This window comes from Ctenopharyngodon idella, chromosome 20, assembly GCF_019924925.1.
Source record: "Ctenopharyngodon idella isolate HZGC_01 chromosome 20, HZGC01, whole genome shotgun sequence".
In the NCBI taxonomy this organism is placed as follows: Eukaryota; Metazoa; Chordata; class Actinopteri; order Cypriniformes; family Xenocyprididae; genus Ctenopharyngodon; species Ctenopharyngodon idella.
Window position 1 is genome coordinate 26,766,481 of NC_067239.1, and position 25,650 is coordinate 26,792,130.

Here is a 25,650-nt window from a genome sequence, read left to right on the forward strand (position 1 = left end):
GTAACACTATTTTACAGTGTCCTTGTTACATGTTACATTACTGTAGTAATAACTATAAATAATGCAACTAAACCTATCCAAACCCAAAGTAAATGTAGTTAATTATTATTACTCATTACTTACAAATATAGTGTATAATTACACTGTAACAGACAACAAAATAAATTGTAACCATTTTTGTAATAAAAATAATGCTTTAAAAATATTGTAAGAAGCACAGCCACAAATAATTCTTTTTGCTTTTATTTTCAACGTAGTTTGTTTTTCCCTGGATGGCCATTCCGTGTAAAATAAAAGAAAAACATTTCATATTTTATTTTTGAGTTAAAACAAAATATGTTTTATGAGTTGTGGCGTGTTGAAAAATCGCAATTAATTCATTTTCAGGCTTATATCAGAGACGGTCATAAAGGGTTAAGACAGTTTCCACCTTTGTGACAACTAGCCCCGGTCTCTTTATACACTTCCAGTAATAGTGTGGTGGCTCTGTATTCGGTGGGAGGAGTCAGTGTCGCTCGAACTGTGATTGCGTTTCTCCGCGTTTCTCTGGAGGGAGCTGCAGGCAGTGAGATCACATCCTCGCGATGCAGCTGCCAGCGAGTCATAGAGCGAATACTAGTTCATAACTGAACTCCGGCTCAAATCTGCGACATACGCATACCCTTTCACGACTATATTGTAGCGACATATAAACGCTTTGATTTTAGATTATATACACGGGTTCTTCCAGTCATTCGGGACTATGGAATGCGGTTTCACTTAAATACCTCCCCCTCCTGTTCTTGGTGGGCTCGCGCATTTCGTCTCGGCTCGTTGTGTTGGATCTATCGGTGTGAAACCGAACGCAATGTGGGCCAGAAACGATTTTGAGGACGGATTCGACGCTTATAAGATAGGTAAGAGCCTACCGCTTGTGTAATGACACACTGTAATCCAGATATTTGTTCATAGGAACAGCCATGTTTGATCTTAGACTGGCGCGTGTAACGGCTCGTGTATTGTTGTTCCGCGCGCTCAAGCTGTGATGTATTAGATATGTTATGTTCCGTTATGAGCGTTTTGATGTTATTGTACTGTGATGGTGTGACACCATCACTCGTGTCACCTTCAGCCTGCCTTTGTTTGAGTCAAGGGACAGATATGGACACAAGGGTCTCTAACAGAGGGGTCTCTTTAATATATGCAGTGCCGTGGCACACGTCATAATTTTTCAGCTTGTGTGTGCATAATTTTTAATTGATATATAACAACATGTAATAAAATAACCTATTTTGTGATTCTAAAACTAAATATTAAATTATTATATAGAATATTTACTTTGTTTAAGCTTGTAGCTACTATTAATGTTAGATATATAATAAAATAAAACAGATTTTAATTTTTTATGTTAAATGTGTTAAATTATTGCATTCATTTACATAATTGTATTTTCTTTTCTCCTCTTAAATATTGAAATATAAATTGCTTGCATGTGCCTTTCTTAAACAAATTGCACAGTGGTGACAATAAAATCCAAACTGATACACATTCAGTGGTATTTAGTAGCTTGTGCTTTTACACTTTGTGTGTTAAAAAGTTGTCTAAATATTGAACAGTGATGCAACAGATTCTAACTAGTCTCTCTGCCAGTGTGCTTAATAATTCATATCACGTTGCATAACTGTTGGTGGTCTTGAAGAACGGCTGGTGCCCCGTCAACAACAAGCCCTATGTTTACCCAAGATATTTACACACATGATACTCTGTCACGATGGCTAATGTGGATCACTTTCATATGAACTGGTATGAACTTGAGGTTTTTCCACCCAGGAATTATGGAGACCTAATTTTGGTTCTGGTGATTTCAGCTGGGTCTTGGCCTCCTGCTGGTCTTGAACTCCTGTAGGTTTAAAATTCATATAAAGCATCTGAAGTATTTTTTTTTTGTTTGTTTTTCTGTCTTAGCTGCTTGTTTTATTGCTATTTCAGGGAAACGTGCTCCAAGTTTGTGACTTTTCTAAGATATATTGCACAATAAAAATGCATGTGTCAGTAGTTGTAGATTTTGCTGATTGTACCTGTATGGAAAAGGGTGACGTTTTTTCTTTACAGTTTTAAAAATGTAATAATCTACTCAAATATATTTGTAGTAGTTTTGCATCAAAGCTTTGTACTATGAATCAGTCGTTTTTTGTTTTTTTTTGTTCACCTCTTTGGAAGCAGATCAACATATTTAGAGATGTTGGCAAAAGAGATTTCATATTCCACTTTTTTTCCTGGCAGGCGTTACGGAGGACAGCCTAAATGGTGGTGTCTAAACGGATTACACCTCAGAATAGATTAGGCCAGCAGATATTGGGGACAAGCCCTCTACCGCAAGACTGACCATTTGGTTCACTGAACTTCACCTTGTTTTAGCGGTTTAGTAGTTTTGGGCTAATAACAGTTTACCTTTCAAAAGTTTGGGGTCAGTAAGATTTTTAAATGTTAAACAAAAAAAAAAAAACACACACATCTCTTATGCTCACCAAGGCTGAATTTATTTGATCAAAACAGTAAAAACTGTAAATTATGAAATATTATTACAATTTAAAAGAACTGTTTTCTATTTGAAAACTCTTTTTAAATGTAATTTATTCCTGCGATGGCAAAGCTGAATTTTCAGAATCATTACTCCAGTCTTCAGTGTCACATGATCCTTCAGAAATCATTCTAATATGCCGATTTGCAAGAGACATTTCTTATTATTATCAATTTTGAAAACAGGTGTGCTGCTTAATATTTTTGTGGAAACTGTGATACATTTTTTTTTTTTTTTTTTTTCAGGATTCTTTAATGAGTAGAAAGTTCAAACGACTAGCATTTATTTGAAGTAGAAGTATTTTATAACATTATAAATGTCTTTACTGTCACTTTTGATCAATTTAATGTGTCCTTGCTGAATAAAAGTATATTTTTATGAAAAACAAACAAACTTACTGACACCAAACTTTTGAGCGATAGTACATGTATGTATATAAAATAAAATACTTACATGTGTGCATCTATGGGTCTGTTTCCACCTGGTATTAAGATGCGTTTTGGTTGATCAGATCACAAGTGGATGACGCTAAATACAGGTTTAAATGGGGCGTAAAAGGTTTTGAGCTTGTCCACTTTCGACCACTTCCAGAGGAAGTCGAAAACGCATTAGACCGGATTGCTTTCTTAGTGTAGATGCTCATGTGGTTGAATGTGTTTGAACAGCCACAAAAGACCGCCTACACTCCGCCTACTGATCTAATGCGTAAACATTATGGGACAGGATTTAAACTTTGTCGGTTGACGACCCAAGTTTGGTTTGACGCAGTGTTGCCAAGTCTGCTGTTTTCCCGCGGAATTGGGCTACTTTAACACTGTTGCCGTGGGTTGAAGCAACCCCAAATAACATTATATTTAGCCCCTGGAATGCAAATTTTACCAGGGGAACCTTGCAAAAACGCGGATTTTACCCCCCTGAAAACGATTTTTACTGGGGAACCCCCACCCCCATTTTGAAAACAAAATATGGCAACCCTGGTTTGACAACAAAAAATGTACCAAGCACAATGTTCTCTCACCATTCCTGATTTCTAACACTCACTCACAGCGTTCAGCGTGCTCTTGTGGCTATCAGAGCAGAAACAAAAGCTGCTGCTCTCTGTATGTTTTTCCGTCGTCTCCGAGCACATTCATATGTAAATTGTGCAAGCTTATTTTGTCCATTAGATCGAAAGATCTGAAGAAACCCATACATTTACCCGCCCTAGACCCTTCCCTCGAAGAAATCAGGACAGAAGTGGTTGAAAGTGGACAAAAGAGATGGATTGTGTCTCCTTCGTCTACTTGTGATCCGATCGACTAAAACGAATCGTAATACCAGGTGTAAACAGGGCCTATAAAATAAAACAATACTAATAATATTGCTTATAGAATTACTAATAATATTATGACAACAAAACTGTTCTTTTTCATGTAAGTCATATAGGTTTAAGCCTCATAAACCTTTATGTAGTAGTTTTTCATGATGTTTGGTTAATTTAGCAGTTCTTTTTGATACATTTTTGAGTAAATAGAACTGATTCTATATGAGCACTGGTTCTTGATTCCTAACCCTATCCATGTTCACATTCAGCTCATTTTCATTGAAGTAATGGTGTTTGTAATGGCTATCTAAGATTTGCAGTATCTGGTTGCACTTACTTGTCGTTATTGAATGCTCACTAACTTAAAAGTCTTTCATTGTGAATATACAAAGTATAGTTTAAATGGTGGTCCAGTGTGAAATCATGTGTTTGTTGGACATGACATCCCTCTGTTTGTCTCCTCCTCTTCCATGGTAACCCTGTTCTGTTTGTTTCCTAGGTTCGAGCACGTCCTCTCCTGGATGGGTCCCAGGCTGCGACTCCGCATGGCAAGCTTCCTCTTCCGCCGCTGGCATTAGCAGCCGCGGGCGACGTCACAGCGCTGCCTCGGACAGTGGCGATACCGGCATTGGAACCTCGTGTTCTGACAGCGTAGAAGGTACAAAATATATATGACGCAGCTTACTTTCGAACAAACCACGGGTGGCTTGTTTGACTAGCCTAAATCTGTTTTGTGAGGTGTGAAACGTATTATTGATCTGCTGTTTGTAATTCATGGCTGGTTTTCGCAGTCAGACATTTTCTAGCAAGCTCATTACAAAATCAGCCCGAAGTCATGACCCGTCTCCTTATGCATCGCTTTAGTCAGACAAAAACTTAAATAGGATCTTTGAACATCAGCTCCAGTTTCACCATGACCAACAATTACAGAGATTTTAATGCTTTAGCGAGGTCAAACTAGAGCTGTTATTTGTCAGCCACTTTGATTTTTGAGAAGTTATCCTGAGCAAGCAACGGGTTGTAAAAGCCTCTAGAAATGGGTCACGCTTCAATGTCTCTTAAATGTATGTAGGCCAATGTGTGCAATGGCTTATGGGTAGAGATTATAAGATGATGAGTAATGTGAAATCCATTAGTTTTCTCTCTTGCCAAATGACTGTTTGCATCCAAACACTCCAAATCACATGTATGTTTATTGGTGCCTCAAGCTGATTCTTCACATTAAGCCAAGCTTTTTTTATTTAACATGTTAGACAACATAGGAATCATAAGGCATACAATTTGAGTCTAAACCAAGAGTTTAGCAGTGCTTGATATGTGTGCCTGCATTGGAATAATTTAAAAGCAGAAAGAAAATGGTAAGAGCAATTATAGGCAACACTTTATTTTAAGGTGACGTAGTTACATGTTACTACATATTTACTATAGTAATAACAGCAAATTATGCATAATTACAAGTAACTAACCCTAAACCAAAACCAAACTCTAACTCTATAGTAAGTACATATAGTTATTTAATATTACTCAGTACTTATTTTAGTATGTACAGTGTAACTACATCCCCTTAAAATAAAGTGTAACCCAATTATACTCTCACATTCAAAGGTTTGGTGTCGGTAAGATTTTTTTAAATATTGTTGAAGTCTTAAGAAAGTTTAGCCATAATTGTATCATCTAAGATGAAATTTGCAGGTTATACATTTGGTTAATGTAGGGATTTCAATGTTAGGGAGAAGGTTTTAGTTAAAATAATGATTGTCAAAACAGTCACGGCAGATGCTCATCGCCTATTTTCTTCCATGGGATTTCTGATATGGTCATACATATTTTAGTGTATTTAACTACCAACAACTTAGCAGCTGTAATCACACGCAAGGCAGCTCAGTCAAAAAGTAGCACTTTACTGTAGAGCTCTTCATGCATTATGCAGGTGATTTCAGTGGAAGGCTGTTCCTTTACAGTAATGTTCAAAACAAACATGGTATACATTTACAAACACAAATTGAATGGCACTTAAATTTAGCGGCACTATTGAGCATTATTTACTAGATGTTGGTGGTCCGTATCCCGACTCTCAATGTCAGATTTCCTGTTTCTCATCTGGTTGAGCATGATGCTAGCTGCGCCAAGGTGATGGGTTCAATTACAAATGCACAATGTATATAAGTTAAACAATGTCATATATCAAATAATAATATATAAATAATGCTAAAATAACACTGTTAAGTAGTTTTTTACAAGTTCAGATGCAGTGGTAGGGTGTTCTGTATAGTTCCTAGGTTGTTCTAAGTGGTTCTTAGGGTGTGCTAGGTGGTTGCTAGGGTGTTGCTAGGTGGTCAAAACAGCCTACCCCAAAGTCTTCGCCCCTGATTTGTCATCATAATTGATGCCTAGGGCTATGATGGATTTGTGCTATGGCATATCATGTCTTTTCCAGTGTGAGCTCCCAGCTGGAGGCGCATCGTCCTGCCCTATATTTCCATCCAATAGCCATGTTGGTTATTATCTCACTCTACTATCCTGTCCCATTGCTGTCTAAAGGGAGTTGACATTTTCCTGGCTCAGTGCCCCAGGAAGACGGCCCGTCCTGCCGTCAGGCTGACCGTGGTCATGCTCTTATTGATCACAGCTCACTGCTTTAATTGATCTCTTTATCATTAGTGCAGTAAATACGCCTCCGCTCGGGGCTCAAATCAAGGTCAGGCACAGAGTCACAGGCTGTTCATACATTCTGTTGTGTTGTGATTTTTGGCTTTTGTGAAAACTTGTGACTTCATCGATATGCCCCAAATGGTATAAGTCCAAAACACTTGTTTCCGTCAAGAATGATCTCAGGACTTTGTCTCAGTGCCGATCTAGATGCAAGCAGCCAGTAGAAGTTGGCTCCAGAAGTAGGGCAGATCTGCCATGAAAACATCTGTAATCACTGTGTAGGATGAGAACCGTGATATCACCTCATGGTAGAGAAAATAAGTATGACCACCCCTGCACTGCTAGACACGATGACTAAATCCCTGCATGTAGAACTTCAATGTCAAAGCTGAATTTTAATGCTTGTCATTTTTAAATTTATTGCGTATTTGTTTCTTAAATACTTTGCCTACTTTAATGATGTTTTCAATAATTATAATTATATTACGAGTTACAATTCAGCAGATATGAATATACTAAATGGAATTTCAAAATAATGATTGTTCTCATACAGGTTTTCTGAACACTCTGACATCTGCCATTTATGGTGTTGACTCAGTGTTGGTGTGTTGGTCAGGATGCTCAAACAAACAGAGCAAAGTGTTTGCTTATTTTTGGGGGGGAGTCATCATACATATTAAGCTGGGATGGTTTTTAACATCAAGACATTTTCATTAACATAATTTTCATTAAGTACAACCATATTGTCAAGTTTCTTTTAAATTACAACTATTTCACTGCAGTGAATTCAATGTAAATTTGGAGACAATGCGCCGTCAAGCTATTCAGTGCAGAGGAAGTCTGATAAAGAAAGGCTTACAAATGATTCTCTGATATAAGCCTCTTTGTTTTAATCTCTCCATGTTGTGCTGTGCTCAAGGATGGTTTTATGCAGGCTTGAAGTCCTTCTTTCCCAAATCTTTCTTTCATTAAGAATTCTAATGCAGATTCATTGGCTTTAATCTACATGAAAAAGGGAAACTATTCTGGAAACTTCTCCAAAACCACTATATCTAGTTTTCAACTTGGAATTGGCTTATTCCATTTTTACTTTATAAAACTCTGAAACAGTCTGGAACATTTAGCCATAATATACAGACAGCAGAACCCTATAATTTAATAGCTACTGTCCCAAGATTTAAGTTGTTCCCAACCTTTTCTGAAACTTTAGAAATCTGTTTAGAATCTGAAAATATTTATTTTTATTTGTGTATATATACACAGTGTATCTGTGGTTACTGTGTGTTTGCATTGTTTTTATATATATGAATGCATTAGCTAAATATAATCTTCTGACAGCCCTGATATTTTTAACTCCCCTAGTAATGTTTGGGAATCATTAATCTAGTTTCTCTTTTGCAATGTTGTTGCTAATTGCTAGTCAAAGGCCTTAGCTTTATCTGTGTTTTTATGGTGTGGGTGTGCTCTCCTCATGTGGATTTCATAATTAGCAGACGGCCTCATTGCGGTTCTTTAAACAGTGTTGCATATCTGTGAGCCTGGGGAAATGTCCTGCATTTAGGACATCCTAGCATATTGTACTCAGTCACTTTGAGCACATGTGACCTCAGATGCATAGAGACAGATGCATAGTCACCATGCCTCAAGCCAACTTAAACACGCTCAATAATATTTGTGAATTCAATGCATTTAGATTTAGATACAATTTACATGGAAATTTGGTTATCCTGACTGGTGAATTAGCCTGTTTAATGCTGAACAAAATGGGGGATGCACGACATAACCTAAAAATCTGTATACATATAAATAGATGTAAATGATTTTGTAGATCTAATGAAATAATTGTAACCAGTCTGAATGAAGTTGTTGAGTCTAAAGGTTGCTCAACGGTTATCAGTTGTGATCTTGCCAAATGGCCCGCTGAAGGTCTCTTGACAGAGTAAGTTCTCCTTGTAAGACGTCTTCACTAGTCTATAGTGTCAGGCTTTCCCATGACGCATGTTTAACCTTGAGAAACGTGCTAGAGAAATGCATCCTCTTGGAGATTTACCTACTTTCATCCACCTTGAGGATCAGAATTCCCTCTCTCCAAATGAGCTGCCGGTGGATGACCTAAAACAAGGCACAGGAAATTCCTTTCGTCTTGAACCAGGACGCCTCATGACCCGAGTCACTAATTATACCTTATTATGGGCATCAGTAGCAGCTTCATAAATACTCCTGGGGGGTTGATGGCTCCTATCGGAAGCTTCATTCTTGTTTCAACAACTCTTGCGTGGAATTGATGTTAAGGGAATGACATAGCTAGACTTAATTCGACCAGAATCACATTTATTGCCCCACTTGCCATACTTCCGATCTGTCTGAGTAATGTGTATTTATCAGTAATCGGATGAAAGTCATCTGTCCTGAGTCCTTAACATATTTAGTGTTTTCCAGGCACTCCTGGTACATGCATTTCCATGGAGCACTTACGCAATGTAGTTTTGGACGGTAGGTGTCATCTTGCTGTGTGAGGATCAGCTGTGTCGAAAGGAAACCTGAGTCGCATGACTTATCAGCCAAGAATAAACACAGAGGTGCCCTAAGACTTGCTGGAAAGGATGCCTTGGATGCCACTGAAACATCCAGAAATACACAAAGAGCAACCTCAACAAAGTGACATGCATACCAGTGTATTTGTGATCGCTGTGAGTTTGCATTGTTTTAACTGAACTTTTAAAAATGTGAGGATACCAGCATTTCCCCCTAGCATTTTGACCGCTGTTGAGTGGATTCGTAAACACCTCTGATTGGCCATTGTGTTCACACGCTCATCAGATATGTTTGTGATTGTCTACAATGAGCACGGGAGTGTTTGAAAGCACACAGAAGTGTTGAAAGTGTTTTGAAAGTGGGAGTGACAGCAGCCCGGTCCGCTGATAGACGCCTGCTTTCAAATGCTCCCGTGTGTATCTTTGTAAGAGCTCATTGAAAAGCATCAAAGATGTCTATTTACAACATGTTTTTGAAGCATTGATCTGTGTGAACACAATAGCCAATCAGAGGTGTTTAAGAATCCGCTCAACAGCACTCAAAATGCTTGGGGGAAATGCTGGTATCGTCACATTTTTAAAATTGTAGCTATCTTTCAGTCTGTCATAGTCTACATATAACAAATATGCATTACGTATTTCATAAAGATTATAATAAAAACAGAATAAATAATTTTAAGTAAAATAAATCTCTCCCTCTCTCTCTCTCTATATATATAAAGTTGGAAAAATAGATATGTATTATTATTCAGTATAATTATTCATTTTGAAGTCAAAATTCATGCTTTTTTGAATAAGGTATTCGGCTTTGGGACTGTCTCTAGTAATATGGTTACTTTATTGTCAGTTTTTATTGTCTCAGTTTGTCTGTGGTTGGTTGGAGATGTGAGTGTACATTGTGTTTATGTTGACACTTTTTTTTTGACAAATTAATGAGCTTTATCAGTTTAAAAAAATGGTAAACAATCTTACATTTGCCATTTTAAGTCACTACTCCGTTTAAAAAATTAGTATCAATCCAGTGGTATTAACCAAATCTCTCTCTTCAAATCTGTCTGATCTTCACTGAACATCCTAGTCCCAAGGGAATTACAGGTCAAAATGTTACTCTCTATTAGATTTGGCCTAGATTAGCTCCTGGCACTGTCTGATTAGCCAGTTGGGATTCGCGTTTGACTGAGAGTAGGGTAATGCAGTTAGCACGATTAAGGGGGGCATTGTTTGTTCATGGCCTTCTGCGCCCCATAGCCCCACTTCGAAACATTTCATATGCCAGCTGCTCCAAACCCATCGCACTAATGATGGCTTAGACCCTGAATGAAGAATGAGTTTGACACAACACTGAATTAACATTCTCTTCTTAGTTTACATGGGAGCCAAAACCATTTTGCTCAAGTAACTGATTTTTGGGCGTTTGTAAATGTATGAAGTATTTCCGTCCATGAATATCCAATGAGGTATATGGTAGACTTAATTAAATTTGTTAATTGCTCATATCAGCTCATGCATATATGCAAGACAAATTTGTTCATTTGCCTTGCAGATATGGGTGTGCATTGCTTCATGGCAGTTAGCCTAATAGCAAATCCTCCCAAAACCAAAATCAATGACTTTTTATATCAGTAACAGTCCAGCCAAATGTACTGCTACCAAAGACAGCCTTTCGCTAAGAGTCCTTAACCTCTTTAAGTATATTAGCTTTGTAAGTATTGTACTTCTCAGCTTTGACTAGCCATTTGAATAGCTTGGATTTCTTTGAGTCTTTTTCTTTTTTCTTTGGAAGCATCATAAGAGAGGAATTTCAACTAGTTCTTCTAATTGATATTGTAAAATCGATGCAATCATTTCTGTACTTACAGTGTGTACAATCGCTGAGGATTGAGGAAGCCTCTAGAGCTGAAATTTAGATATGGTAATGGGCGTTTCATTTTCGACACACGCTGTAAGCGGTAGACCAATCACAACAGACTGGGCCATCTGACCAATTATGAGAAAATGAAAGTGTTTTTTGACCTTGGATGCATGTAAACCTGTTGTAGGAGACCTCCAAAACAAAATTAGGAACTGTTAAAATAGTATATTAAGGGGCACTTTAAGGAATAACTGAAGATGACTGTTGAATTATTGATAATTAATGCACATCTGAGGTAGTAATGTGGCCATGATGTTAAATGTCTTTTTAAGAAGTACATCTTGAGCAATGCCTGACAAACTTTTTTAGATTTTAAAGAAAGATTGCAGATTATATGACTTAAATCCTGTTGTTTTTCATTTTCACATCTTTTTGTCTTTAAATTGTAATGTGTGTTGATGTAACTTGTTAAGCCTCCTACCTGATTTCCAGAATAATTGTCTGCTTTGAGAAAAGCTGGCATGTTCATTTACTCATCTGACATATTGTGTTGTTGTGTTGAAAGCTCAATGGTGTTGAAAAACCTGCCAGTGCAGGGTCGTCCAGAAATAACAGACCGTTTCACCTTTTGGCAGTCGTGAAGATTTTCTGTGCATGTGAACGCCATCTTAATCAATTCTGAATTAAGGGTCAAGCTGAGCGTTGATTAAATCTCACCCAAATAGGATTTTCTATCACAGCTCCTTAACTTGGAGAACCAGTTTGTGTAGTATGTGGACAGTTAATAAGATGCCTTGTATTTATTTATTATTTTTTTTTTTTATGGATGAGGGCAGCGTGAAAGGATGGAAGTCTGTCTGTGTGAGGCTTTCTAATTATACTTGGAGTGCAGCCACATTCGCACTTGGAAGCTTCTGCCCTGCCCTTTTTAATTAATAATCTCTCTGGGTTTTAACCGCACAGCCATGACGGGCTAACTCACTTTTTTTTTCTCTGGAAAATTCTCTGTTGAAAGCAGATATGTTTAGTATCCAGCATATCTTGATCGTAGTATGGAGGACAGGGGAAGATAAAGATTTCCCTCTGAAAGAAAGTTTGACTAGTTTAGTTATAAGACTAGTTAAAGGTGCCATAGAATGGATAACTATTTACCTTGGCATAGTTGAATAATAAGAGTTCTGTACATGGAAATGACATACCGTGAGCCTCAAACACCATTGTTTCCTCCTTCTTATGTAAAACTTGGCCGTGCAAAAGACCACTGAAAAACAGGCGAATCCCAACATAACACCGACTGTGATGTAACAGTCGGGACCATTAATATTTACGCCCCCAAAATTTGCATATACCAGCCCATGTTCTAGGCAAGGCAGTATTAAAGTGGACCTGCACAGCTGAATCATTAGAAGTTCTGCAGGTATTGTGAAGAAGCAAGCAAGGACAATAACGAAAATGGCAGATGGGTCGATACCAACTGTTCATGATCCATGATATCATGATATATTTTGTGATGTTTGTAATTTGTTGTGTGAACTTCTGTATTATTTATGCAGTGTATTGGAGTCGTGAGCTTTGGGGCACAAGCTCATTTGCATTTAAAGGTACACACACCAAACCAGCGTATTTTTTTCTCCCACCAAAAATAGGCAGTTAAAACATGGTATAATAAAAAATCCATGCGGTATTTTGAGCTGAAACTTCACAGACACATTCTGGGGACACCGGAGACTTATATTACATCTTGTGAAAAGGGCAAAATAGGGCACCTTTAAGGCAAAAAACAATATTAGGAATCACATGGTGGTGGAAAATAGCTGAAGGATGAGTTAGCAGAAATGCTACATATTAAAGTCAACAAGAAACACCATGCACAACCATTTAGTTTCCTAATAGTTGTATTTCTAAGTGATTTGGGACATACATTTTTGTATGTCTGAGACCAAATCTTGCTATTTATACATATACAATAATGTTTTATCAACAAATGATGTGGCTTTGAAGCCTCCACGCTCCCCATGTTGGTGACCTACATTCTCTACCATTGTTATTAGCCAGTATTGACTGTTCCATTGGTTTCAGTTCACTGGTGAGTTATCTGGTAAACAGGAAGCTATGTAAGATCACTGAAATGCTTCTCTCACATGAACACATCATTTGCTTCCTGTGCACTGATATTTGTTGGTGTTTTTATGAAAAGTGACGTGAAGGGACAAGTATTATACTCAGAATTTGTCCTCTGCATTTAACCCATCCAAGTTAGTGCTCACACATGCTGATATTGTTTGCTAATACAGGCTGAGTATCACTGTGCTTTTCTAGACAATGAAACAGAAGAGTCTTTTCTCTGCCTCGGTTTTATTTGGTTTGGACAAGACTCTTAACTCACTTAACTTGCACTAATAGGTGACTACATTTAACCACCAGATTCCCAGTAGCTCTATGATGTGTTTTTGTTGTTCTTCTGGTTAAAATGATTCATCGGTATTTTGCCATCAGGATCGGTTGACTGGATGTTTTATCTCTCTAAAGGTCTGCCTGGTAACAAATTCACCCTCCTCGGCAGTATATTTTAAGGCATTTACTGTCAGTCCAAATATCTTTAATTGTTGGTCTGTGCAGTTTTGGGCTTTTGTGTCGTGAAGACACATCAAGTAAAAAATTGTATAGAATTTACACAGGGCTTTCTTATGACCAACAAGCTGACTAATTGTTCAGACAGCACGCAGACTAATTGATTTTTAGGATATGTAATTTTGCACATCCCTAATCATGGATGTGAAAGCAGGACTTTTGTTTACTTGTGCCGCATTGAAACATGAGTCATATCACCACCCATATAGAAAATAGAATGAAATCCAGTGATGCTTTGCAAAAGGGATAATCCTCTTGCCTTAGAGGAACCAGATAAGAGCTTTCAGTCCTTCAAACGCTGCAAGATGTAGTCCTGTGGGAAACCTCCCCGCTGAGACAGAGTAATTTCTCTAATTATGAACTAACGGCCATGCTGACAAAAGTAGGTTAGCACCTCTTGTTGAATGTAGTGTTTTATAACTAGAGAACATACAGTTTTTGACTTGATAGACCATTATGGAATGATCACCAGTGCATTTTAGCAGGTTAACTTTACCCATATTCGCATAATCATATGAAACTTCACCTGTACTCTCAAAGGCCACACATACAGGACGATTCATGTTAAATTCACTGTATCTGGTGCTCCACCACAGGAAGGAAACTATTTGGGCTTAAGTGGCTCTTTCCAGATATCTGGAACGAAGCTTTGCTTGGCTTTTCCATAGTGGAATTTGTTGTAAAGGGAAAGATCAGGTCTCAGTTATTTTATGTAATGTGTTTTTTGCTGATTTTGGCTTTTCTAAGTCACATTTCACACTATTAAACTCAGCATTTGTGGTTGTTGTTGTAGCTCAAGTCTGCTAGATACAGCAGACAGTTAGTTGTGTAGTCAATGTAGTTTGACTTAAACGCATTAATATGATTAAAAATGTTTAGTTTCTGCTCAATATACACTACCGTTCAAAAGTGTGGCTTCGGTAAGATCTTTTTTAATGCTTTTTAAAACAGTAATATTATTACAATTTAAAATCGCTGTTTTCTATTTTAATATATTTTAAAATGTAATGTATTCCTGCGATAAATTTCAGCATCATTACTCCAGTCTTCAGTGTCACATGATCCTTAAGAAATCATTCTAATATGATGATTTGATGCTCAAGAAACATTTCTTATTATTATCAATATTGAAAACAATTGTGCTGCTAATATTTTTTGTGGAAACTCATGCTTTTTTTCAACGAAAAGGTAGAAGAACAGCATTTATTTGAAATGAAAATCTTTTGTAACAACAATTATAGACCTAAAAGAAGTTTAAGCTTTGTTAGTCTGTGAAATTTGTAGCTCTTAAATTGAATGGATTTTAATTTAATTCATGAAAGACCTTGGATGTAGAAAAGGAGAGCAGCTTCTCTTGTAATGAATGAGGTCACCAGCTAATCCTCTCTCATCTCAACACCAGACTGGTTTATTCTCTCTTTATTCTGTCAGGGCTATTTTACCGTTTTATCCCAAACTGTTCCATATGTTTTCTTGGCACAGCTTAGCCATAAAGGGACCTTGTACATAGAATTTCCTTTATATTGACCTCCTTTCATCTGTTTGGGAATCGCATGTAAGCCATTACGGCTGTGATGATGGCCCTTTTGTGGTAAATGTGATCCTGTGCTTTAGGTCTCTGTTATTGTAGCCCCTGAGGACTGGAACGTCTGTCATCAGTCTCCAGCTGCAGTGTGTTTGAGTATGAGGTCTGGAGTGATGTTTGTGCGAAAACCGGCACAAAGAACTGTATGATAATTCCCTTTATTTTCAGCTCTAGCCAATGAAAGCCAGACAATTTGCGGCACATACATGCACGACCCAACGTCAAAGACATGTCTTGACATTCTGAGAAAATAAATTCACATTTGCTTTTGTTAGTTTCTTGGAACCTTGTAAAATCGCTCTTCGATGATTTGCAACATTTTTCATGTGAAGGTCAAAGTGGCGAATGATGTTTGTGTTGAGAGGTACGTTGAAGCCCTGACATTGTGAAAGGGCCTTAAATTTTCTCTTTTTATCAGTTTATCTTAGGTTTTGTTGTTTGTCGGTGTAGGGAAAGCTTAAATGTCAACACTTATAGTGTCATTTTGTATAGTATTTTTTTGTATAGATCCGGTGGACAGTTTTGTTGTGAACAACTGATATTAATGGTTTTTGTAGAAATATCATCATGTTTTCTTTCTTAAAAGCTACTATTGTTTACCTAAACTGTAAAGGTGCACTTTTAACACTGTTATCCTGCTGTTGGCATATTTATATCCAGACATTATATTGACAATAATTTAATTTTAAATTAATAAAAAAAAAAAAAAAATTTAAACTAAATTGTGACTTTTTATTAATTTAAAGTTAAATGATTGTTATTTTTTATATATATATATATAGTTTTTAATTTAATGTATTTATTAGTAATTAAGTTGGTGTCACAATGCAAAGACAGTTTGACACCTCAAATATTTTGATTGCCTCTTGTCTTGACATTTTCTTCACCCTGTCTAAAAAGGGCTGTACCAGTCGCATGTACTCAAACTCATGAATGAAACGAGACACGCTGTGCAAGGAGAGAGGATATGATTGAACAAGTATGATGAATGAGAAACTGCCATGTGGTAGTACTCTATTACATACTTTATCTCAAAGGAAGGAGGTAAACTAATTACACAGGAGGCAGCCCAGTTAGTATTTCCTCTCAGACATATTACTACTGAATATGGATATAGATCAATATGCATGCAGCCATATTGCTGCCTTTACTTTAAAACAAGCTGCTGATGGAAGGATGTGAAAAACCACACAGGAAGGGATTGCATCATTTATGCGATTGATGAGAGGAGGAAATCGGTTCACCGTGGAAATGGAGGATGAGAGATATTAGAGTGTGTATGATGAACAGGAGCTGTAGTCATTCATGTTGTTTTATGATGTTAAGACATGTGATCCTTCATCCTCTACTGGTAATACTTGAAGTTAGCAAGCATGATTAACTATTACAGTGCATTTCACTTGCATTTGCGACTAAAAATAGATGTGCAAACTTAAATTTGGGGATGGAAAATATGGCTTAATATGATCATTAAACTTAGGCCCCGTCCACATGGAGACGAGTTTAGCTGTATATGCAAAAATTTTGTATCGTATAAGCGTTTCGTCCAGACGGATTCAGCATTTTCAGAAGGTGGAATTGCTATTTTTTTTAAACCGGGTCCCGGAGTGGATAAATCTGAAAACGACACCCTTGCGTTTTCGTGTTTACAGCCAATCTGTATATTTTGTGAAATTATGATGTCATCACCCCACATGTCGACCCTAGTCAGACACCGCTAACAGCTCAAAACAGCAACAACAACAATAGCGGACTACATGCTTGTGTTCGTGCTGCAGAAGCTACCGAGCCTATTAGCTTTACTAAAATAAAGCTTTATTTCTAAGCTTTACTAAAGTTTGTATACAGCGCGCAAGGATTATGCGCATGCTCCAAGTCTTATTCTCCATTTTTAGTGTATCCCTGTGGCAGAATTACAGCGCCACATACTGATCTGGCATGTATAGTACATCGTTTTGAGTCGGTTTCAGTGGTTTCGTGTGTACGCAGATATTTCTTGAGACGAGGAAAAAAAAAAGATTGGATAGGGAAAGCTTTGGGTTCGTGTGAATGTAGCCTTAAGTCGATGATTTCATTAAATAAATGTGAGCCCTAAACGTTTCAAACTAAAAACATATGCTGTTGCACATTCTACGGGCTTGCGGTTTCGTGTGCTAAATAGTGTGCATTTATGCCAGGTGATCACTTATGATCTACTGTTGATGAATTATGACAATGTTTACTTTATGGTGTTTATATTTTAATATGTTTTAGATGGTTGTAACTGCATTTTTTTTTTTTTTTTTTTTATCTCTCTCATATGTTTGAATGAGCAGCTGAAAGTATAGGAAAGATGTTTCAAAATAAGAGTCCCAGTGTATAGAACATATTTACCGAACATATTTTTTTCTGGTTATTATTGGTATTTTGTTTACACAAACTGTATCTGGCATTTAATTCAATGTTAAAATATACATAATTCCATAATAATTAAATAAATACAGTTTGAAGCTGAAATATCAAAAAACATATTTTTTATAAAAAATATAGTTAATATAGTTTACTTTTTGTATTTAAATAAATTAAAAACATTTTGCTTGTAAATGTCTCCTCTTATCCATTTAAGGAAAAACAAATTATTTGATAAATTTTCATTGTGTCCCTAAAGTGTTTTATGGGCTCCTAAGTTCAGGAGCCCATGTGCACATTGGGAAAAAAATAAGCGTCTAGCCCTGTATTATGGTAGTTTGTGACTTTGCACATAGCTTGTTTTAAATCACATGGTTCTGATGACGTGCGAAATTCAGCTGGAGGGCAGGAAGTAAAGAAACAGAATGGAAGACATAGAGGAAAGTCTGTATTGTAGCGGTTTAGACACTGTTAGTTTATATTTAGATATAAACAAAACACCACGTATGTTGGACGTGATCCTTATGTTATGAAGAGGAGCGATTTTTCTACTGAATTGAAAGACTTGCCTGCCATCGAGGCGGTAGATATAGAGAACGTGAAGCTGCCGTCACGCCGTGTTGAGTTGAGCATTTCGCGCCACAGCAATGACGTCATGTGCAAACAACCTATTTGGCATCTCTTCATAACGAGATCAAGTAGCATGTTAGCGCTCCAGGTTCCCTTGGGTACACACAAAAACATGCACACAGACACCTTATAATGGCTCAGCATTCGTATTCCCCAAGCTGATAATTAGCCTCACCAGTTTGAAAACACACTTTGCGTCATCTCGGTCCTCATTAAACTCTGCTGAGGCTTGTGTTTTTTCAGCTTAGAGTTTAACTGTACTCCTGGCCCACCCCGGCTGACACCCATTGTGACCATCATTACTGTGCATTGCATTAATTCTAATGGCTGGAGAGATTACACATTGCCATCTGTCTGTTTGGTCACTAACACCATCAGCAATGTTATCAAGCTAGTACACAGCCTTTGGTCGCCATTTACTTTTGAATGTATGAAAAAAAGAATTAATGTGTTTGCAGGTGTGAATGTTTTGCTAAACATCTCCTTTTGTGTTCCATGGAAGAAAGAAAATCATACATGAGCATGAGGGAGAGTATATAATGACTGAATTGTTCTTTTTGGATGAACTAGCACTTTAAATCGAATACCGATTCCAGATCTGGAGGGGTTTATGTCAGTAATTGGCTGTCTGAAGCAGTTGAGCTCATGTGACATGTAGCGCCATTGCTGCAGTGTGCTGCTCATGTTTCTGGAGGCTTGACCGTGACCTCCTCTCTGAGTCGTTACATCAACTCCTCTTGTGTCAATGTGGAATTCTGAGCAGCTGGTGATGCAACAGCAAGCCGGAAATACTGACTGCTGACAGAACTGACATGTCAGCAAGAGTTTTCTAGAGCCTTGGCTGAGTGAGAACATCTCCTCTAAGTTCCCAAACACAGATATTAATCCTATCTATCTATCTATCTATCTATCTATCTATCTATCTATTTCTATCTGTCGTTCTATCTATCTATCTTTCTGTTGTTCTATCTATCTTCTATCTGTCTATCATTCTATTTATCTATCGTTCTGTCATTCTATCGTTTTGTCATTCTATCTATCTATCTATCTATCTATCTATCTATCTATCTGTCATTCTGCCGTTCTATCATTTTCTATCTATCGTTCCATCGTTCTATCATTCTGTCTGTCGTTTTATTGTTCTATCTATTGTTCTATCGTTCTTTCTTTCTATCTGTCGTTCTTTCTATCGTTATCTTTCTATCTTTCTGTCGTTCTATTTATCTTCTATCTGTCTATCATTCTATTTATCTATCGTTCTATCTATCTATTGTTCTGTCATTCTATCGTTCTATCGTTCTTTCTATCTATCTATGTCTATCTATCTATCTATCGTTCTGTCATTCTTTCTATCTATCTGTCATTCTATTGTTCTTTCTATCTATCGTTCTTTCTATCTATCTGTCATTCTATTGTTCTATCTATCATTCTATCTGTCTTTCTGTTGTTCTATGTATCGTTCTATCTTTCTGCTGTTCTATCTATTGTTCTATCTATCATCTACCTGCTATCTGTCTATCATTGTATTTATCTATCGTTCTATCTATCTCGTTCTATCGTTGTTTCTATTTATCATTCTATCTATCGTTCTATCTATTGCTCTGTCATTCTATCTATCGCTCTATCTATCGTTCTTTCTATCTATCGTTCTATCTATCTGTTGTTCTATCTGACTGTCATTTTGTCTGTCTGTTGCTCTATCGTTCGTTTCATCTGTCATTCTATCATTCATTCTCTGTCTATCTGTATATCTGTCTGTCTTTCTGTCAGTCTTTATATCTCTCTCTCTATCTACATCATTCTATCGTTCAGTCGTTCCAACTAATAGGAATCTGTGAAGTGTTTGAGCCAATCTCCTGTGATTGTCATGTGACTAATTTACCTACATTGATGATGTCTCTTGGTTGTACAGTGCCCTTATATGTTGTTAACAAGTAATATTTACTGTGCCTGATTTAAACTTGCCATTTTTGTCTCCATTTTGCTGTTACCAGCAACCCTCACTACTTCAAGAAGCGCCCATCATGTTCTTCCCTCTCTTTAATGTGCCTAATCTTTTATTAGACCTGTCTTGGCCCGAGGCCCTCACGAGAATGGCCCATGAGTTCCGTGTTGGTCCCCAGCAACCGTCTTTTTGGCGCCAGGCTAATGGTGATGGAACGTGGAAGTGAAACCTAAGAGCAGTTGCTAAATATGTGCTAATGTGGTAAGACTATCAATTCCACAAGCAGGAGGCACACGCTTGACAAGTGACGTCAGAGTGTGTTGTGATACACTGGATATGGAGTACTCACATGTATGCTTACCCCTAACTATGTACAATTGCTCATTAATAATGAACATATATGACCGTAATGTGCAACAACACCATTAACGTATCATGAAACATGGTCCATATGACTCATGCACTGTATTTTAAAGGGTTAGTTCACCCAAAAATGAAATTTCTGGCATTAATTACTCACCCTCATGTCGTTCCCGTAAGACCTTTGTTCATCTTCGGAACACAAATTAAGATATTTTTGATGAAATACGAGAGGTTTCTGATCCCCAAGAGAAAGCAACGTAATTACCACACAAAAAATAAAGAAATTTATTCAACAATTTCTTCTCTTCCCTGTCAGTCTTCTACGCTGTTTTTGTTGTAGACACTGTGCAGGGCTTCAGAATTTAACCTGCTACTGATATGTTTCCCTTCCAGTGAGCTGTGAACCTCTGTAACTGAATAATTGAGTTGAAATCAAGAATTGGATCTGCCAGAATCAAATTAATTATTTGAGAACCAAATCAACTTTAGTTTACTTCAAAACAATGATTCGTTGATGACCACAATCTTAATTGCTTCACAATATTCTCCATTGGAGAATATGGAGAACATGTTCAGTAGAGGAATCCTGTGAAAAACTCATTGATCCCATTCTCATTGATCTGTCGTGCTGGTTTTCATCTTTTTTTAGCTTTACCACTCAAAGTTGCTTTTATGCTGTTACATAACCATTCTGTGAGCATTCACTTGTTAGCCAGCACTTTTTCCTTATTGCGAAATAAAAATAAACGTGTGTTCCAGCTGTGACCAGCTGTAAGGGGTTGATCAACTTGCAGAGAGGGCGGCTGCAATAACAACCCTTCTGCTTACTCTGGCACAGGAAGATGGTTTAGCTTGAAGATCCGTTTGGACACAGTTTGCTGATGTTTTCTGACAGTGTCCATGTGGACGATATGTTAAAAGATGGAAGGTGTCACTGAGGAGGAATGCTGGTAGTGGACAGTTGTTGTGGTGATGTGACACTAACACAAGGGTGTTAGGACGCTGTGTTTGTGTGTCTGTGGCATTTCACACTGCAAAGTCGGGAATCTATCTGTCTTTGATGCTATCCATCCATCCCTCCCTCTTTTTCTTCCTCTTCCTTTCCTCAATCCAAAGGTGTTTGAGAGAAATTTGTCACAAGTAAGTAAGGTAAGAAAGGAAATGCAGGCGGTATTGCCAGAAAAAAAAGTGTTTTTGATGATTTATAAATGGCTTGATCTCAGTAGGAGAAAGAGCTTTGTAGATTTCGGTGACCCACATTTCAAAATCCCACAGATACAAACACACACGGCACCTCGTTTGTCACAGAGCATCTGACAGAAACATGCCAAGAAACCCAAATCACATGAAAGTGCAAAGAGTATATTCATCGACCTAAACGCATCGATTCAGCCCTAGGGAGACATTGACCAATCACAGATCAGCCCAACATCATGAGCTTCAACACCAGACTGAATTCACTTGAAATCTTTTTAATCTGACCATGATTTGTACCATGTTAATCAGTTTGTATAGACTAATTTCAAACCTAGTTGTCACATTTATTCAGCACTGTTAGATAGCAGACGCTCATCAGTGGGTTGTCCCCCCCTCCGCTGGGAATTCTGGGACTGGAGCACCCGTAGCCCAAGGCCTCAGCAGTCCTGGTTTCCTCTGCCTCGCTCTCCTCCACCCCAGTGTAAAGTAGAACCAGATGAGGTTATTCTGGGTGGCTTAATCCAACCTTTCTGGAATGGCACGGCACTGCAAATATAAGGAGGTTTAGAGACCATTTGACTATATAAGGATAGAGAGTGAACATGTTGTACGCTAAAATTCTTTTGTCATATCAAAAACGCAAGTTTTCAGTGTGAAATCATGGTATGGCATAGAATACACTTCATTATGTTGGGTATATGTTGTTCTCTTCCATTTTAAACAGCTGTACGTGTGTATTCCACATAAACCTCTTAGTCGTAAAAATGAACAATTAGCCTGTCATAATTTATACCTCCTCATTTGCTCCTACAGAAACCAGCAGACAATGTAAGAAACTGCATTTGTTTTTTTGCATTTCATGATATATAAAGCAGGGGCCGATTGCATAAACTTCTTAGACTTGTCTTACAAGTTAGTCATCTCATTTTTTTTTCTACAAGACTGGTCATAACTTTTTTTTAAATCAATTACATAAAAATGTAGATTGGTCTAATTTGAATCTGAAAAGTAAGACTGATTAGCTCTAAATAATTGCTAGTTGGTCAGACTAGTTCTTAAGGCACATGCTGCGTCCCAATTCGTCTACTGATACTATGCCCTAAAAGTATGTACTGTTTTTGTGAAGAAAAAGTACATACTTTTGAGTGTGTAGCAGAAGAGTATGCAAGCTTTGGGACATACTATTTCATCACAATTGCGTCTTTAACAGACGTTCTGTCGCTTAGTTACGCAAACTGCCCTGTCAATCATCTTGACACAGTTAAAATCCTCCAGAAATGACTTTAATTTCCTAGAAATGTAGTCGCACGTTGATCTGCCAGTCATGGGTCTTTCATGTGGAGAACTTTCCTCATCTTTGCATAATGATGCATTTGAAAGTTAATGACAAACGCATCATTATAAAAGTTAACAATGCTGTTGCAGATGAAATATATAATGTGGATAGCATTTAATAAATATCTTTTCGTCAGGTTAGATACTGATTATTAATCGCTCAATCCCCTTATATTAACCGCTCTGCTTAACCGTCGATCTCACACATCTGTCATGTTTGTAGTTTTTTTTTTTAAACACTTTTATTTGTATTTGTAGTTCTAATCGAATCCTCATCCACAACGCAATGTGTTATGGGCAATATTAGCCATTAGAGTGTGCACGGATCTGCACTTCAGAATGGAACCGGAAAAAGTAGATCATCCAGGTATCTTTGGAATACTCATTTCAACATACTACGATTTGGGACACATTAATTCTAATTTCGAATACTATTTAGGACGGATAGTATGCGAATTGGGACGCAGCAACAGTCTTAACTTAGTGTCTATGTTTATGGAACTGGCCCCAGAAATGTTTCTTAGCTGTACTCTTGCAGCTTGTCATGGTTTCATATTGGAGTAAATATACATTGCATGAGTATTTTCACTTCTTTCTTTTCATTTCATTTTACTTTTCCCAAGAGACGAAGTTATGAAACTTTGCCTTAAAAGTGATCTTTTTCATGGTCTTTGCTTTTTCATTTAACAATGCAAATGGCAGTTTGAAGGCTGAACAAGGACCAAGATTTGGCTGAAGTTCAGAAAGCCTCGAAATCCTCATTTACACCTGGTACTAACATCCACCTCGTGTGATATTTTGTGATCCGGTTGTCAGAAACACAAGTGATCATATTGCATAGTAGAAGCAAAAGTGAGAGTAGTCTCACCAGTATCTGGAAAACCAGGTAATTCCCTGTGATTGTTTTTTTTTTTTTTTTTTTTGGCATACTGTATGTTTGTACAGTACACACACATCTGCAAGAGCACTGACTCTTTGGAGGAATGTGCTGTCTCAGTTCTTCTTTGTGTCCAGCTGGTCTTGTGTTGGCAGACACTCTCATGCCAACAAAGAGCCGCATTATTCAGACCTCTGTAGAGCTGAGCGCCAGTTTACTTTAGCCTAAGAAGTTAGTCAAGAAGCCTGATTATGACCTAACATTGATATCTGTATTCTTTGATATGATCACTGAAAGGTGTCTCTAATATGACTAATAAATCGTGATTTACAGGTCAGTTTTCAAGGGGCTTTCAGAACTAACACGGAAAGTGTTAGTTATATTAGCATATAAACTGGCTGAACATTCTTTGAAGAAGCTTGAATGCTTATATCTCGAAGTGTAAGTGAAGTGTCCGAGGCAGTGGTCACACATGACAGCAATGATGATGTGATGAGACTGTTACTGACAGCTGAGCTTCTTCATCTGAATGGCCGTATCTCAACCCTCCTCATGACACGGTGATAAAGCCTGTCAACTCATCTCACTGTGATTGACAGTGCGCTTCACCCTGGCCATGACTGCTCATACTGCAGTACACAGACTTCACATGCTCTCCTTGACTTCATGAACATTTCAAAGCAAAACCTCCTTTGATTTGTTTCGCTTGTGGCTTGTTTTCACTTTCTCATTACAGGAATATTTATTTAGGATATCCATTCCCAGATCTTGCAAGTATTTTTGCTTCAGTTCAGAGCATTCACATTTCCCGTCATTTTCTTTTGTAGTTTACATAATCAATGCCTGGTTTATTTTTTATTAAAAAAAAAAAGAAGTTTGTCACGTAATATTTATTTAATATGAGTGTATCAACCTGACTACCGTAAATGACACCAACTGAAAAAATAGCAAATAATCTGGATTTTTTTATTTTTTCAATTCTGAAGTATTAAAAAATATTAGTTATCCTTTTTTCTGTTGAACATTATATTTAGGTTGTAAATAATTTAAAAAAAGGTAAACCAGTAGACAAATCAGTATAGATTTATAATATTTGCCATCATGTTTACTATTATTGAGGGATTTAACAGACTAAATAAAAATATATAAATATACAATACTTAATGGAATGTTGCATTAAATAAAAAAGTACTATAAAATGTAAGCATAAATAATACCTTTAGTAAATGCATAAATACATGTCATGGCCTATTTGTTGATGTGTACTGGCTTTTCATAATACATTTTATGATGTATTATTTCATGATATATTGATTTGCTTTATGTTGTCCACTACATTTTACTTAAAGGTATTTTATTTCATCTTTCATTTTAAGGAGTATTTCACATTCCTTTTTATTTTATATTTTACAAGTGTATACATTTCACACTTTATTTATCATAACATTTCATTATACTTTTTATCTGTTGCAATATTCCATGACATATTGAATAATTTCAGTATTTATTTAATCTGATAAATCCCTCCGTAGACTATAAAATAATAAAAATGATATTTATAAAATATATTTTTTAAATGATTATACTTATTTTCTATTTGCATCAGCCATATTTGTGCATTCCTTATAAATTTAACTTTACTAATTTGCTTAAAAAACAATATATATTACTTCATAGGTTTGAAGTTTGGTTCTTCTGTGGGTATTTTTAAGGATGCATTCAGCTTGAAGCTGTGTGTGTGTGTGTGTGTGTGTGTGTGTGTGTGTGTGTGTGTTATTCTCCTCCAGTGACTCACAGT

General features: G+C 37.0%; 1 protein-coding gene across 1 annotated transcript in view; it reads left to right on the plus strand.

Moving 5' to 3' along the window:
* Positions 1-536: 536 nt before the first annotated feature.
* cep85l (centrosomal protein 85, like) overlaps positions 537-25,650 on the plus strand; it is a 60,125-nt gene continuing 35,011 nt past the window's right edge. The window contains 4 exon segments of the mRNA XM_051874361.1: positions 537-775; positions 778-825; positions 828-896; positions 4,363-4,521. Of these exon segments, the coding sequence (XP_051730321.1) occupies positions 748-775; positions 778-825; positions 828-896; positions 4,363-4,521 (304 nt within the window). The 5' untranslated portion in view covers positions 537-747.